The sequence below is a fragment of the Cervus elaphus genome, chromosome 26 (genome assembly GCF_910594005.1).
Source record: "Cervus elaphus chromosome 26, mCerEla1.1, whole genome shotgun sequence".
Classification (NCBI taxonomy): Eukaryota; Metazoa; Chordata; class Mammalia; order Artiodactyla; family Cervidae; genus Cervus; species Cervus elaphus.
The window spans coordinates 13,040,336-13,056,795 of NC_057840.1; the positions used below are offsets into that span (position 1 = coordinate 13,040,336).

Below are 16,460 nucleotides of genomic sequence, written 5' to 3' on the forward strand. Positions count from 1 at the left end.
AACCATGTCGGTTCAAACACAAGTTAGACTATTCCCCAACCCTTTACAACTCCCTCAGTTCAGTTCAGTTCAGTTCAGTCGCTCAGTCGTGTCCAACTCTTCGCGACCCCATGAATCGCAGCATGCCAGGCCTCCCTGTCCATCACAAACTCCTGGAGTTTACTCAAACTCATGTTCATCGAGTCGGTGATGCCATCCAACCATCTCATCCTCTGTCATCCCCTTCTCCTCCTGCCCCCAATCCCTCCCAGCATCAGGGTCTTTTCCAATGAGTCAACTCTTCGCATGAGGTGGCCAAAGTACTGGAGTTTCGGCTTCAGCATCAGTCCTTCCAATGAACACCCAGGACTGATCTCCTTCAGAACGGACTGGTTGGATCTCCTTACAGTCCAAGGGACTCTCAAGAGTCTTCTCCAACACCACAGTTCAAAAGCATCAATTCTTCGCCACTCAGCTTTCTTTATAGTCCAACGCTCACATCCATACATGACCACTGGAAAAACCATAGCCTTGACTAGATGGACCTTTGTTGGCAAAGTAATGTCTCTGCTTTTTAATATGCTATCTAGGTTGGTCATAACTTTCCTTCCAAGGAGTAAGCATCTTTTAATTTCATGGCTGCAATCACCATCTGCAGTGATTTTGGAGCCCAAAAAAATAAAGTCTGACACTGTTTCCACTGTCTCCCCATCTATTTCCCATGAAGTGATGGGACCAGATGCCATGATCTTAGTTTTCTGAATGTTGAGCTTTAAGCCAACTTTTTCACTCTCCTCTTTCACTTTCATCAAGAGGTTTTTTAGTTCATCTTCACTTTCTGCCATAAGGGTTGTGTCATCTGCATATCTGAGGTTACTGATATTTCTCCCAGCAATCTTAATTCCAGCTTGTGCTTCTTCCAGCCCAGCGTTTCTCATGATGTACTCCCTAGTAACTATTTAATGTCCAAATTAAAGAACCAGTTCAGCAAGTCACCATCTATCTCAGGTACCTCTCTTCTTCAACACCCCCAGCAGGACACCTTGGGATTTCATTATATTATTCAGAACAGTTTGCAATTGAAAACTTATGAGTTATTTCTGGAATTTTCCATTTAATATTTTTGGACCATGACTGACCAAATGTAAGTGAAACCTCAAAAAGCAAAGCTGCAAATAAGGTGGGTGGGGGGTGGAGGCACTGTATTTGTCTTTAACTCTGATCTCGAACATGGGATTCCTAATACCCTGCTAAATTCCTAAGTAATAAGGGAAAACTAGGAACATCTTTGTTCTCATGTGGTGACTCTGGGTGGATTCCTGGATGGGGGCTGGTCACCAGAAAGACTGAGCTATGGTCAAAAGTTTGGGATTTCCTGCTCCATAGCCCACCTTCTGGAGAGGAAAGAGGGGCTGGAAATGAACTTACTCAGAAGAAACAACAAAGTTTCAGTTATTATGTGCTTTTAAAAGTATTACATAGACTGAAATTTTGCTGCTGTATTTAAAAATTATTCAGCCTTTGTACTAATTTTGATAAGGCATTCACTTAACCTCTGGTGGTTGCTGTTCAGTCGCTAAGTCATGTCTGACTCTCTGCAACCCCAAGGACTGCAGCACGCCAGGCTTCCCTGTCCTTCACCATCTCCTGGAGTTTGCTCAAACTCAGTGATGCTATCGAACCATCTCATCTGACCTCTTGTAATACAGCTTTATTATCTTCACTCAAACCACTCTTGCATATATGAGTAAGAAAATATTCATAACACATCTTCAGACACCCAGAATGATAAAAGTGTATGGGTACATGCTTTTTCCATATACTGGGGTAAAAACTAATGAAGCAGTATTAGTAAATTGACAATAGGGCATAGATTCCTTTCTGTTTTAACTATTAATATTGCTATTAAAAATAAATTTGAAATGTATTCAGTTCTTTTACTATCTTACCTAGACTGATGTGAGCTGAATCTCTCTTTCAAAGTGAGGATTTTGTAGAGTTTAACAGTGTTAAGCTAAGAAAAAGGCAGCTTTTCTTCCAAGACTAGGTTCAATGGGGCCCTTAGACAATGAGGCCCATATTGTTTAGTAAGGTTGTCACTAGATTTGAACATCTCTGTGCTTATCACCTTTCCTTAGCTCCATAACTAATAATTCAGTCAACATTATACATTAAAGTGCTTGAATTCTAAGTTTTTAAACTTCTTCTATTCTGTCTTTTAACACAGTAAATAATTTCTTACTTATTTACAGCCTGCTTCATCTATTCTGTGATTCTTCATATTCAGGCCGTTCTGCTAGAAATGAGAATGAGACAGCAACATGATAACACATCTTATAGTTACCGTGCAAGCGACAACTTTACAAATCTGCTGGGCCGAGCAGGCAATTTAAAAGCATGAAGTACTGTGAAGCTTTACTTGCTAGCCATAGATTCTTTTCTTTTCCAGTAATTCTGAATGACTGCTTTAGGCAGCAAAGAAACACAGGCAAGAAAGGGCTGGGAAGGGGTGAGGGTGGTTCCTTATACACTGACAAGAAGAGCTGTTGTCCCTTATGGCAGCGAACAGCTTGCCTGCAGAATCCCAGGCCCCGTGGAAAGCCTCAATTAAGTGACTGCTCACAAAGCGTCAACAAGCACGTTTACAAGTACAGACAGCACTTCTGGATATGTAGGCATGTGGTGTTAGCAACTAAAAAGCCCTGATAAAAGAACAGGTCAAATCACGCAAAACTGCCATTTTTCTAGGTAAAAAATAAACAGCAGTGGTTTCATACAGTTCAGCATGATTTAAAAAACCACCATTATAGATTCTATATATATTTAATCTAAAGGTTTATAAATGGCTGTTGACATATCAAAATTATGACACAACTTTTCAAAATCTTGTTTATCCTTTAGTATCTCAATATTCATTTACTGAGCTGTTAGTTGTCAAATTTACAAAACAATTGTGTGATGATCTGAGTCCCCATATTAAAGGCAATCACAATTAAAATAAATTTTTAGGCTGGGTACAGAAATAGCAACCCAATATTCTATTAGTTTCTGACTCTTAGCAGACGAGTTTCTTGGTCATATCACACACACATCACACCACACAAATACTCACTCATAATCTTCATCTTTGAGAAGAAAAAGATAATTGGAAGTGCCTAAGTTACAAATGGTAATCTGGTTCTATGCATACAATTTAATTTATCAACTGTTAAACCTGGATTAAAGGTAAAAAATGAAGTAGTTTCTCTGCTCTGATTATGTTCTTTGCTATATTTAAATCTTTTGTGTAAGTAAACTCTAGATTTGACACAAGAAGGTATTGCTTTAAAAGTCTTCAAGTTACATGCTTAGTTTCAAACTTAAATTTTTTAACTAAGAAAAAAGGAAGAAGTCAGCATGCTAATATCATAAAAATTGATAATTCTGGTAATACACATTGAAAATCTAGGAATCACATGACAGAGCAAACATTTGAACTTACTGACAGCAGGTTAAATCATAATATTTTGATGATGTAAGTATTCAGCTTTGCTAGTGCAGAAAATAATCTATAGTTTTTGTCATGAGTTAGGGAAGAGAAAGGACAAAGAAGAAATGAATCTGTGCTAATTCAGGCAAATAAATAGAAAAAAAATCCCCTAAACTCTGCATCATTTTCCAAAGTAGAAAATCCAATTCACTGAAAAATACAAGCGGGGCTCCAATTTCACACAAGAAAGCAAACTATGGTGGCTCACGACTCAAGCCGAAATTTATGGCAGGGATGAAAGAGTTCATGGAAAGCCTCAGGAAATTATAGGGAAGAATACTTGAGCAATGTTCATTCGAACTATTCCTAAATAGAGGTCAACCTTGGTTCTCAGTATCATTTATTTCTAGGACTTAGCTTTTATCTGGTTTGCTATGATTTTTCAATCACTAGAGAGTCAGATAGTTGCAGGGCAACAGATTTTACCTTAATAATATCTTTTTTCATTTTCATGGTCTTTTACGTGTTCTCTTCTGATCTGTTGCATCTGCTATTATTCCTCTCTCTTCTGCCTACCTTATACCATGCAATTGAGACCTCCTGCTCTTGGAAAATGAATCTATTTGACCTTTCCCACATATGGCTTACATTTTCTTTCTCTGCCACCTGCAAAAGGTCTGGCACAATAAGTACTCAGTAATGATATCTGGAAAGTCCTTCATGATTTTCTTTTTTAAGTCACTTTCAAAACATTGCATGAAATTCACCTTCATTCATGGAGAGTCATTCAAGGTCAGATTGATCTGCATCTGTTCACTTAAGGTTACCTTAAAATATATTCAAGTTTGCACTAAGTAACTTCCTCTTATTGGCCTATGTCTTAATATAAGTATTCTTTAACCCCATGTTTATGTATGTTCTTTCTTCCACCTAGGAAAATAATCCTGATGCCATCTATTTGTTACATACCTAACAATTTGTTACATACCTAAAATAGCATTCCACACACAATAAGTATTCAAAATGCAGCTACCTGATACTCTTCTGAAAATTAAAATATTACCTACAAATATATTTTTATAGTTTTAAATATTTAAAGATGGTAAACTGAATATATGCAATTAGTTTCTTCCCTAAAATAAAAGCAAAGATGGTGCTGGTGTGTGGGTGTGTGTGTGTGTGTGTGAGACAGTGAGAGTGTTTGGTTGTTTTTTAAGGCATAGCCTGTAAGGATAGAAAGAACTGACTCAGTTAACTGGAAAGTTAAATCCCAAACTAGACATACAAAAAGCCAAGAATCAATCCATCTGTAATACAAGATCTCATTAAGGCTCAGAAATCGGCAGGACCAATTATCTCTGGAATCAGAGGGAAAGCAGAGCTGAAACTGCTTTCCGGATTGAAGTTCATTTAAGAAGCCTATCTGTCTCCCCAGCCCCACCTTTCTGAAGTCTTTCCCTATTTCACACAGCCACAGGCTGATTCTCTATTATTCTGGCAAAATATCAGAATTTTGCTCTCTTGTAGAGGGCAAAACAAAGGGTCTCTGGATTGCGTATGACTTATAGGCTGAACTGTGTGCATCTCAATATTCAACATTAAAGTCACGTCTCCAGTACTAGAGAATCCAACTATATTGTCAGGAAGCATTTAACAAAACGCTTCCTGTGTGCTGTTTTGGATCTGTCAGGAACCTTCTGGCCCTTATTGATTCCTGAATATTCAGGAGTTAAGAGGAGAGGCACACCTTTCCCAGGGTTGAGGAATCCAGGCATTTCTCATTACGGTGATAAGTACCCTCTTCCTTTTTATGAGCCATACGGCAAAAGGTGATTGTTTGCAACTCTCTCTTTGATAGGGATCGTCTTATGTTTTGTAAGTCTGGAATTTTAATCTTTATCTTTGCTGAGAATAACCACCTTGTAAGACAGTATATATGCCCACGCCATGTTGATTAAAACACCTTTGCTCCATCAGAGCTTTGGTCCCCGTGTCTTTCTATCTTTCTTTCTTTCTATTCTTTCTGTCTTTCTCTCTCTCTCTATTTCTGGCTAATTCCTTGGAGCGCGGAGGCCCGCTGAGCTCACTTTCTTGCCGGGCTTCTAAGCCCCTCTCGAGAAGGCGCACTGTGCCTTCACCCACTCGAGAGGGTGCCCGGTGCCCACGTGCAGCAGCGTGAACCCTAAGAACAGGCCTCTATTGGCTTCCCGCGTAAACCAGGGGATAGCAGCCTCTTTCTCTCTCTTACTCTCGGAACCACCAGGTTCCGGTCCATTAAAGGACCAACACTATATTAGGAAATGGGGTATTTTAAAAAGTAAATTAAAATGAGGTCATTTGGATGGTCCCTAGTCCAATGAGCCTGATGTCCTTGTAAGAAGAGGCAACAGGGACTGAGACACAGAGGGAAGATCATGTGAAAACAGCCATCTGCAAGCCAAGGAGACACGTCGGGAGAAGCCAGCCCTACCAGAATCTCAGTGTCAGACTTTAGCCTTCAGACTGGGAGAAAATAAAACTTCTGTTATTATCCCACTAAGTCTGTGGTACTTTTTTATGGCAACTTTAGTAGACTAATACAGGGCAGTTGACAAAACAAATTTTAAAAAGGAAGTTAAAGTTTACAGATACCCCTGCCTTCTTTTCCCATGTAACTTTTGAAATGTTGGGTGCAAGGTAGAAAACTGTTTAGAGACTCCAGCAAAACATTGGCATCAGACTTTTCTGATCCAACCACACAGCGAATGTTTCTTTTCTGATCCAAAGAAAGGAACCAGCCACAGAGCGAACGTTACTGTTAGCAAGGAACGTCCACACACACAGTTTCCAACCAGCTTTTTGAGTTCAACTCAGAAATACACGCAGTCAAGGATCAGCAGACATTCAAAGGAAGCATCTAATATGAAAGACAGACTAAAGTGAGGCTAGGCTACACAGGGAAACAAAAACTCTAAAACACTATTAGTAATTCTTAAAAAGCTAAGAGAACAGAGTAAATAGGATGCTAAAACAAATAAACAAAAATCAAAAGAATTCTCTGAAGCTAAAAATATGAAAGTAGAAATGTTACTCAACAGCAGTTAGAAGACACAGCTGAAAACAACTCCCAAGAAGTAGAACAAAAGGACAAAAGTGAAAATGAGAGAGAAAAGACAAGATAAATAGAGAACTGGTTAAAAAGACTTAAAATAAGAACACTTCTAGGGACTTCCCTGGCTGGTGGTCCAGTGGTTAAAATCCCACCTACTAAAGCAGGGGACATGGGTTCCATCCCTGGTCTGGGAACTAAGATCCCACAGGCCATGGGGTGACTAAGCCATAGCTACTGAGCCTGCACGCTCTAGAGCGAAGCTCCTCAACAAGAGAAGCCACTGCAACGTGAAGCTGAGCACCACACTAGCCAAAGCCCGAGCACATCGATGAAGAGCAGGTGTGCCACATCAAAGGACCCGGTGCAGCCAAAAATAAACACATAAAAAATAATATATTTTTTAAAAAGTCTTAAAAAAAAAAAAAGAACACTTCTAAAGAGTAAAAGCAGACCATGGAGGGAAGACAGATCAGTACTTGCCAGACACATGGGTCTTAAGTTTCCATAATGGAAAGATTAGCACAAAGGATGACCATTTGGCACAAAAGTTGAAAACAGACCTCCATTAAGGTCTATCAAACCATGAAATTTCAAAACAAGAGGCAAATCCTACCAATTGCCAAAGAAAATATGGAGTGTATTCACTTTGTGAAAATTCATCAAGCAGAACACTTATATCACACACCTTTGATGTTACACTTAAATTAAAAGCTCTGAAAAATAAAGGAAGAAAATGAACGGTATTATCTTTAGGAAGTAAACTCAGAAACTGGTTTAGGTAAGCATAGAGGCAATAAACGTGCCTTCTCTAACAGAAAAAAATTAGATGTGCCTACAGGGCATAAACTTTACTTGTTTTTGCACCTTTTGTAAAAGGGAACTTGGAGGAGTGAAGGAGTGAAGGAATGAAAGGTCTAAGTGGGTATTCTCCATTTAGCTATCATTACTTAATGACCCCATTATGCCTAAACATTAGACGGCAGTCAGAAATGTAATCTCTGTTTAAAAAACTAAAAAAGGAGGATAACAACCCCAATGCCCCATTTCAATTCCTTAGAAAGAGATGCAAGGACCCTTTGGCTCACTGAAGGTAGCCCTCCAAATTCTGGTACAACTGAGCCACTGACATACATTTTCATGAACCCAGGACTCAAAATAACAGCATAGTCTACCTGTATCTTTCTTCGGAATAAATGCATTATGATTCTCCAGGGGATGACCAAGGCGTTTCCAAGAAGTATTCTCTTTTTTCTTCAGGACAATCTCTATTTTTCCCACATTCTCAACAACTAGCACTGAAAAGAAGATAAACTCCATTTGTATTCATTGATATTAAATATGAGAGTTTATTTTTAAACCAGTCTTTCTCAAACAACCCAAATGTCCTGATCTGATATGAATGACATTGATCATTACTGAAATAAATACAATTTTTGGTACATACTGCTCAAAATTGTTTATGCCTTATATGATGTTAAATCCAGTTTATCTTAAATTCAGATTAACTTCTTTCAAATTAATATATCAGGGGCCGAACTAATACATAATGCTGGTTTTCATACAAGCTCAAATAGAGCCATGGCAACTAACACACAGCTTTAAAAAAAAACCTTAAATATACAAACTAGCCACTGAATGAATCCACAAAAGCAAATTTAATTTATACTCTATTAACATTTCTTGGGATCTGAGAGAGTCTTATGAGTGAACTCAGTAAACCAATACTGAGCTTAATAAACAGAAGAGGCTCCAGGAGAATGAATCCCTATAAATTATCCTTATAATTATCAATCTTTGATAATTAAAAATCTTTTATATTATCTTTTTATTTTTAAATATTTGAAATAGTTTAGGATGTATGAATATAAATAATATAATAAGCTTTAAAAGGTGATTATATTTTGTGAATTAAATGTGTTTTTAAAGATTTAAAGTATATTTCTTTTTGCCTTTAGAAACAGTATTATTCTTCCTCACTATAAACATAAAAATCAGCAGCAATTTAATAACTTTTAAAGACAGACCAGTCGGATGAATTCAATTCCATGGGCACTGATTTGAAGCTTAATAAACATAAAAAGTCCTTGACTTCAAAGAGCTTAATTAATATGATTTATAGAACCTACTATGGTGTATATAGAAAAAGGGAGGTACAGAACCAGTATAATGTAATCTCACAGTGCTTTGAAACAAGAAACCACATATATACGAATATAGAATGGAATATTATTCAGCCTTAAAAAAGGGGATCCTGATAGTTGCAACAATCTGTGATAAACCGAGAGTGCCTTATACTAAATGAAATAAATAAAATAAATAAGATAGAGAAGACAAATACTGCATGGTATCATTTATTTGTGCAAATTAAAAAAAAAAAATTCAAACTCATAGAAACAGTAGCAGAACAGCGCCAGGCATCGGGAGTGAGGGGGACGCAGGAAGAGCTGGACAAAACAGTATGAGCTTTCAGTAAGGCGAGTGAGGTCTGCAGGTCTCATGTATAACATGGTGCCTGCAGTTGATGACACTGTCTTGTGTTACTGAAATTACACACAAAGGTAAACCTATGAGATGATGGACTGTGTGAATCTTCACAATGTATACCTTTATTGAATCAACATGCTGTATACTTTAGATCTTTAAATAGATCACAATTTTGTCAATCATATCTCAATAAAGCTAAAGAAATAAAAACTACCATTCTCTGATGCGTCTTCTACCGTTAAACAGCTGTGTAAAATCCATTGTGCATTTATATGTAATGATATACATAATTTAATATGCTTTGGGTCTCCTGCATGTCAGACAGACGCTTTACCATCTGAGCTACCAGGGAAGCCCTTGTTAACATTAAATATTTATATATACACTTAGAAAAACTTGTTTGGTCAAGTATATTTCTACAAGCTACATGTCAGGAGTAGGGCAGGAGGGAAGAACGGAGACAGGAATTTTTTTTCTAATGAGAGGAAATGAAAAGGGCAAAGATGAAATGAATAGGGAAAAGGAGCAAGGGGTGGGAGGAACTGAAACCACAGGGAAAAGGTATATGTAAAAATTAACATGTAGGTTTATATAGAAAACATCATATCCCTGTTCTGCAACATGAAAATATACATATGAACAATAAGACAAACTGCTGTCCCCTCATACATGCGTATGTATATGTCAGTATATGTACATATATATATGTATATGTCTGTATATGTACATATATACATTACATTGGTAGCTGTCCCCCATAGGTGTGTATCTTTGTATGTGTGAGTATATGTACATACATACATTATGTTGGTAGCTTACCAGAAAAATCTTCCTGAATCTCATGACTTAGGGCTGGAGAAAAAGAAAAAAAATTCAGTTAAGATCCAACTTCAATTCCTACAGTCTACAAACACTGTATAAGATCATTCAAATAGTTCTTTCATGCACTATTTCAAATCTCTCAAACATATCCTAAGAAACCATAAGAAAAAACTGAATACAACCAAAATGTATCTAATACTTTGAGAAAAATTATTTAAATATATTCCTTTAGTTGTTCCATTTCTCTCCTTATTAATTAAAGAGTAAATACTCAATTGCCCACAAATGGGTAACCCACACTGGTTTAAGGATGGTCCCAGCCTGACAAATCCTGCAAACCAAGAAAGAGCAGGGCAGGGAGAGAGGCAGCACATGAAACACACAAGCTCCAGGGTGTGCATATGTGTGTGTGAGGACAGGCCAGGTCTGGGTCTGGATAAATTTTTCTTTTCTTACTGTTCTCTAAGTTGGATAGTCATTAAGAAGAACTGTATTAGAAAGATCTTCATGACCCAGATAATCACGATGGTGTGATCACTCACCCAGAGCCAGACATCCTGGAATGTGAGGTCAACTGGCCCTTAGGAAGCATCACTATGAACAAAGCTAGTGGAGGTGATGGAATTCCAGCTGAGCAATTTCAAATCCTAAAAGATGATGCTGTGAAAGTGCTGCACTCAAAACGCCAGCAAATTTGGAAAACTCAGCAGTGGCCACAGGACTGGAAAAGGTCAGTTTTCATTCCAATCCCAAAGAAAGGCAATGCCAAAGAATGCTCAAACTACCACACAATTGCACTCATCTCACATGATAGCAAAGTAATGCTCAAAATTCTCCAAGCCAGGCTTCAGCAATACATGAACTTTGAATTTCTAGATGTTCAAGCTCATTTCAGAAAAGGCAGAGGAACCAGAGATCAAATTGCCAACATCCGCTGGATCATCGAAAAAGCAAGAGTTCCAGAAAAACACCTACTTCTGCTTTATTGACTATGCCAAAGCCTTTGACTGTGTGGATCACAATAAACTGTGGAAAATTCTTAAAGAGATGGGAATACCAGACCACCTGACCTGCCTCTTGAGAAACCTGTATGCAGGTCAGGAAGCAACAGTTAGAACTGGACATGGAACAACAGACTGGTTCCAAATAGGAAAAGGAGTACGTAAAGGCTGAATATTGTCACCCTGCTTATTTAACTTATATACAGAGTACATCATGAGAAACGCTGGGCTAGAGGAAGCACAAGCTGGAATCAAGATTGCCAGGAAAAATATCAATAACCTCAGATATGCAGATGACACCACCCTTATGGCAGAAAATGAAGAACTAAAGAGCCTCTTGATGAAAGTGGAAGAGGAGAGTGAAAAAGTTGGCTTAAAGCTCAACATTCAGAAAACTAAGATCACGGCATCCGGTCCCATCACTTCATGGGAAATAGATGGGGAAACAGTGGCTGACTTTATTTTTTGGGGCTCCAAAATCACTGCAGATGGTAATTGCAGCCATGAAATTAAAAGACGCTTACTCCTTGGAAGGAAAGTTATGACCAACCTAGACAGCATATTAAAAAGCAGAGACATTACTTTGCCAACAAAGGTCCATCTACTAGTCAAGGCTATGGTTTTTCCAGTAGTCATGTATGGATGTGAGAGTTGGACTATAAAGAAAGCTGAGCATCAAAGAATTGATACTTTTCAACTGTGGTGTTGGAGAAGACTCTTGAGAGTCCCTTGGACTGTGAGGAGATCCAACCAGTCCATCCTAAAAGAGATCAGTCCTGGGTGTTCATTGGAAGGACTGATGTTGAAGCTGAAACTCTTAATACTTTGGCCACCTGACGCGGAGAGCTGACTCATTTGAAAAGACCCTGATGTTGGGAAAGATTGAGGGCAGGGTGAGAGGGGACGACAGAGGAAGAGATGGTTAGATGGCATCACCAACTCAATGGACATGAGTTTGGGTAAATGTCGGGAGTTGGTGATGGACAGGGAGGCCTGGTGTACTGTGGTTCATGGGGTTGCAAAGAGTTGGACACAACTGAGTGACTGAACTGAACTGAACTGTGTCACACATTTTGCAGATGCTGTGGGTACCACAGTTGATGAAAGGGAAAAATCTGTGCCCTTCCAGAACTTACATCCCAGAAGGGGGAGATGTAAGTATTTCTACAAACATCTGTTCTAAAGTTCTCTATGTTAATATGGTTCTGTGAAACTTACAATTTTGATTCTGATTTAATATTAGCAACCAGGAGTTTCACATTTTTGACTGCGGAGTTTTTGTTTTTTTCATGCATGTGCTAGCTACGGTTAGCTACGGTGTGAACAAAACTAGCCATAAAATATGTGAAACATAATAAATGCTGACACAGAAGTCTTCGTTAAAAAAAAAATCATGACAGATCTAATGAATAATATATACTTTTTTAGACATCTGAGTTTTTTTTTGTTGTTGGTAATACTCTCCCTAAGAGGAAATATATATTAGATCTTATGCTGGTAAAAAATAAGATAAGATGTATTTCCAGAAGAAAGGTTTAAGATTTGAGGTTGATTAATCTAATGAAAGGGGGAAAATAAGAAACAAAAAACATTTATCAACTTCAATCACATTTAGGACTAAAGGTCCTTCGTTAAGAAAGCCATGAGCAGAATCCCAAGTCAGCTGAGTCTGGAGATTTTCAGTTTGTTTTACAAAAGTAAACAGAACATTCTTTACATAAGAAAGCATGCTTAAGATACAGTTTTCCTCTTGTTGTTTGGTTTGTTTCATTTTTACTTTCTAACTGGAATATTACCTTCTTTAAAGGAGAAAAGGATGAAATCCTAGAGTCATTCCAGGTGAGAAATGGATTAGGAATCTGCTATTAATACCTCTGATTCCAGGTTTCAGTCCTGAGTTCCTTCTCCTGATATATCTGCAACCTCTCAGAGCAGACAGAAGTGAATTACATGGTTGGCCTCTGGCTGTGGCGGGACAGGCAGCGAGGGTACAGTACAGCCTTGCGGCCCAGGCTACCGTGACGTAGCCGCTGACTTCCCATGGCAGCCGGCAAGCAAGGCCCATGGGACAGCGCCTGGTGACGCCCACTCAGCAGAAGCACGTGACAGGCAGGCCTCTGCAGATGTGCTTGCAGGTATTAAGTAATACGGTCTTACAAAGCCGGGCCAGCAAGCATTTCATATGACTGATTTCGATCACATCTAATCTAACCGTGTAAATTTGGAAAAAGTGAGGTCATACTGCCATTTGCTAGCCCTTTCACTAGTATAAAGAAACAATGGAAAAAAGGAAAACAAGACCAAAACTGATCAAAAAATGACAAAGCAGGCTTCCCTGGTGGCTCGGTGATGAAGACCTGCCAATGCAGGAGACACAGGTTCAATCCTAGTCCGGGAAGGTCCCACAGGCCATGGAGCAGCTGGGCCCGGGTGCCACAACTACTGAGCCTGTGTCCCAGAGCCCGGGAGCTGTAAATACGGAGCCCATGTGCCACCACTACTAACACCTGCATGCCCTGGAATCTGTGCTCCACAACAAGAGAAGACACCACAAGAAGAAGCCCATGCACGGCAACTAGAGAGTAGACCCCACTCGCTGCAACTAGGGAGAAAGTCCACATAGGAACAAAGACCAGCATAGCTAAAAATAAGTAAGTAAATAAATAAATCTGTAAAATGACAAACCAAAATGACAGTAGCAGATAAAATATTATAGTTATCAAGACTCTACAACCAGCTACGACTGTAAGTAAACAAAAGTTGTTTCTATGAATATAGAATAAGTTACTTACCAACATGTACAAGGTATGAATAATCCTTGATGACTGTCTCGGCTCTAAAGGAATCATCCCGATGATCAACTATTACTGAATCTAAATTGATATCCTTAAACAGAAATCGAAAAGAGAAAGTAAACTTCTTTCTAAACTCTATCACTATACATTTAAGCCGATCAGTGGAAGTTCACATGGTAATTATTTACAGAGCCCACAAGCTAAATCCACATTACTCCTGTTTTTTGCTCTCTCATACAACCTCGTTCTTCTCCTTCAAAGCATACATCATAATTTTAACTACATATTTGTCTATGCTTAATGTCTACCTTACCCATTCATCTGTAAACTCTAAGCAAAAGGGACTGTCTTAACACAACTTCTTAAGCTCAGCTTATCAAAAAAAACCCAAAAAACAATTCACTAACAACTTTTCAGATGTCTCTAGTTTCTACATAGCTTTGATGCAAGTTATTCTTGTGCCTGTCATTTACACAAGGAACACACCTTTCCACACAGTAAGCCCCCTTACCCTCAGTCATCCACCCCCTGTGCCTCACTGGTGTCGCCAACGGGAGAGATGGACCCCAGGCTCCCTAGGCCCTGCCCCCTTGGTTCTAGACTGCGTGGTGAGGAGGGAGCAGGAGGCGGGACAAGTGGTGCCTCTGGACATCCTGGCTCTTTCAGGCGGAGGCTGGCCACTCCGGCAGGATCATCAACTCCTACTTCAGGAGGAGGAGGAACCCACTCACTCAGATGCAGCTCTGCCACGACACAAGTAGCATGAATTCTCGGGAATCCCTTGCTGCCAGAACTTGTCTCTAAATCTCTATGGTTCCTCAAGTGTGGAGACCCTGCAGGCTGCTGGAGGATGTGCCTGGAGATGGTGTACGTTGCCCGCTTATTCATCTGATTTCCCAGGCTGGACTATAAGCCTGGTGAGATCTCAGTCTCTATGAATCTGGCCCACCTGTAGATTTCTGAATTCTACAGCAGTGTCCATAATGAAGCAGTGTTCAATAAATACTTAATGAATGAGTTAATTCCCTAATTTTAGTTTCCAGAGGACATCTAAAGCTGGTTAGTAGCTTAAGCATACTAAGATACAGCAATACTCTCTCCTGTCTCTTGAATTCCAATACATGTGCAGAGAATCAGTCCATAAGGTGAAGTTAAACTGGGACTCTCATGCTGTTCAGTTCAGTTCAGTTCATTTGTTCACTCGTGTCCGACTCTTTGTGACCCCATGGACTGCAGCACGCCAGGCTTCCCTGTCCCATCATCAACTCCCGGAGCTTGCTCAAACTCATGTCCATCGAGCCAGTGATGCCATCCAGTCATCTCTTCCTCTGTCGTCCCCTTCTCCTCCTGCCGTCAATCTTTCCCAGCATCAGGGTCTTTTCCAATGAGTCAGTTCTTCGCATCAGATGGTCAAAGCACTGGAGTTTCAGCTTCAACATCAGTCCTTTCCATGAATATTCAGGACTGATCTCCTTTAGAATTGACTGGTTTGATCTCCTTGCAGTCCAAGGGTAACTCACTGCTGTTATCCATGCACAAAAACAAACAAAATCACAGAAGAGCATATAAAATAATGGATTGGCTGAAGGGTTTCTTCGGGTTTTTGTACGATGTTATGGAAAAATAGGATCGAACTTCTTGGCCAACCCACTACTTCCTGTTTTTTTCCTGAGATGCTATGGCTTGTTTGTTAGGAGCATATACTATGGAGCCAGCCTCCCTGGAATCACAATGTTGGATCTGCCGTTTACTGTGTGACTCTGTTAAATTATCTACTCTCTGTTTCCGCACCCGTAAAACAGGGGTAATGAAAGGGTCTATCTCATAGAACTGCTGTAAGTTAACACAAGATGAGTGCTCAGAAATGTGCCTGCAAGTAGCTTATTATTTTTTTCTGATGTTAAAAAAACATGTTTACCTTCTGTTTAGTATATATGACGATGGTGACTAAAGAGTCTGTTTGGAACCAGTCATAGCTGTAAAATATTCAAAAAAGAATGAATAGTTATATGCATTAACATAAATTAACCATTAAAGATATAATTTTAAAATATATACAATCAAAAAAACATACAATATGACACAATAGATGATTTAAAACATGTATTTTAAAACCTACAGTAAGAAATATATTTTTTGCAGGAAACTTTTTCACTAAATAATCAGTAGTGTGAGATGAAATAACTCACAATTATTTCTCAATTTAAAATGCCTATACTTCCATGTTTATGCCCCAACCACTAATGCCAAAGAAGCTGAACTTAACAAATTCTATGAAGACCTACAAGACCTTCTAGAATTAACACCAAAAACAGATGTCCTTTTCATCATAGGGGATTGGAATGCAAAAGTAGGAAGTCAAGAGATACCTGGAGTAACAGGCAAGTTTGGCCTTGAAGTACAAAATGAAGCAGAGCAAAGGCTAACAGAGTTTTGTCAAGAGAACGCACTGGTCACAGCAAACACCCTCTTCCAACAACACAAGAGACGACTCCACACACAGACATCACCAGATGGTCAATGCCGAAATCAGATTGATTATATTCTTTGCAGCCAAAGATGGAGAAGCTCTTTATTATCAGCAGAAATAAGACCTGGAGCTGACTGTGGCTCAGATCATGAGCTCTTCACTGCAAAGTTCAGGCTTAAATTGAAGAAAATAGGGAAAAACACAAGGCCATTCAGATATGACCTAAATCAAAACTCTTATGATTTTACAGTGGAAGTGACAAAGAGATTCAAGGGATTAGATCTGGTACACAGGGTGCCTGAAAAACTATGGACAGAGGTTTGTAACATTGTACAGCAGGTGTTGATCA

The 16,460-nt window shown here is 39.1% G+C and overlaps 1 protein-coding gene across 2 annotated transcripts in view; it reads right to left on the bottom strand.

The window, feature by feature from the left end:
• LOC122684216 (cytochrome b5 reductase 4) overlaps nt 1-16,460 on the bottom strand; it is a 106,070-nt gene that overhangs the window by 27,363 nt on the left and 62,247 nt on the right. For both annotated transcript variants that reach the window (XM_043888214.1, XM_043888213.1), the window contains 4 exons: nt 15,560-15,617; nt 13,639-13,732; nt 9,843-9,875; nt 7,712-7,834 (listed from right to left, as the gene is read on the bottom strand). In XM_043888214.1, the coding sequence (XP_043744149.1) occupies nt 7,712-7,834; nt 9,843-9,875; nt 13,639-13,732; nt 15,560-15,617 (308 nt within the window). The remainder of the gene's footprint in view (nt 1-7,711; nt 7,835-9,842; nt 9,876-13,638; nt 13,733-15,559; nt 15,618-16,460) is intronic.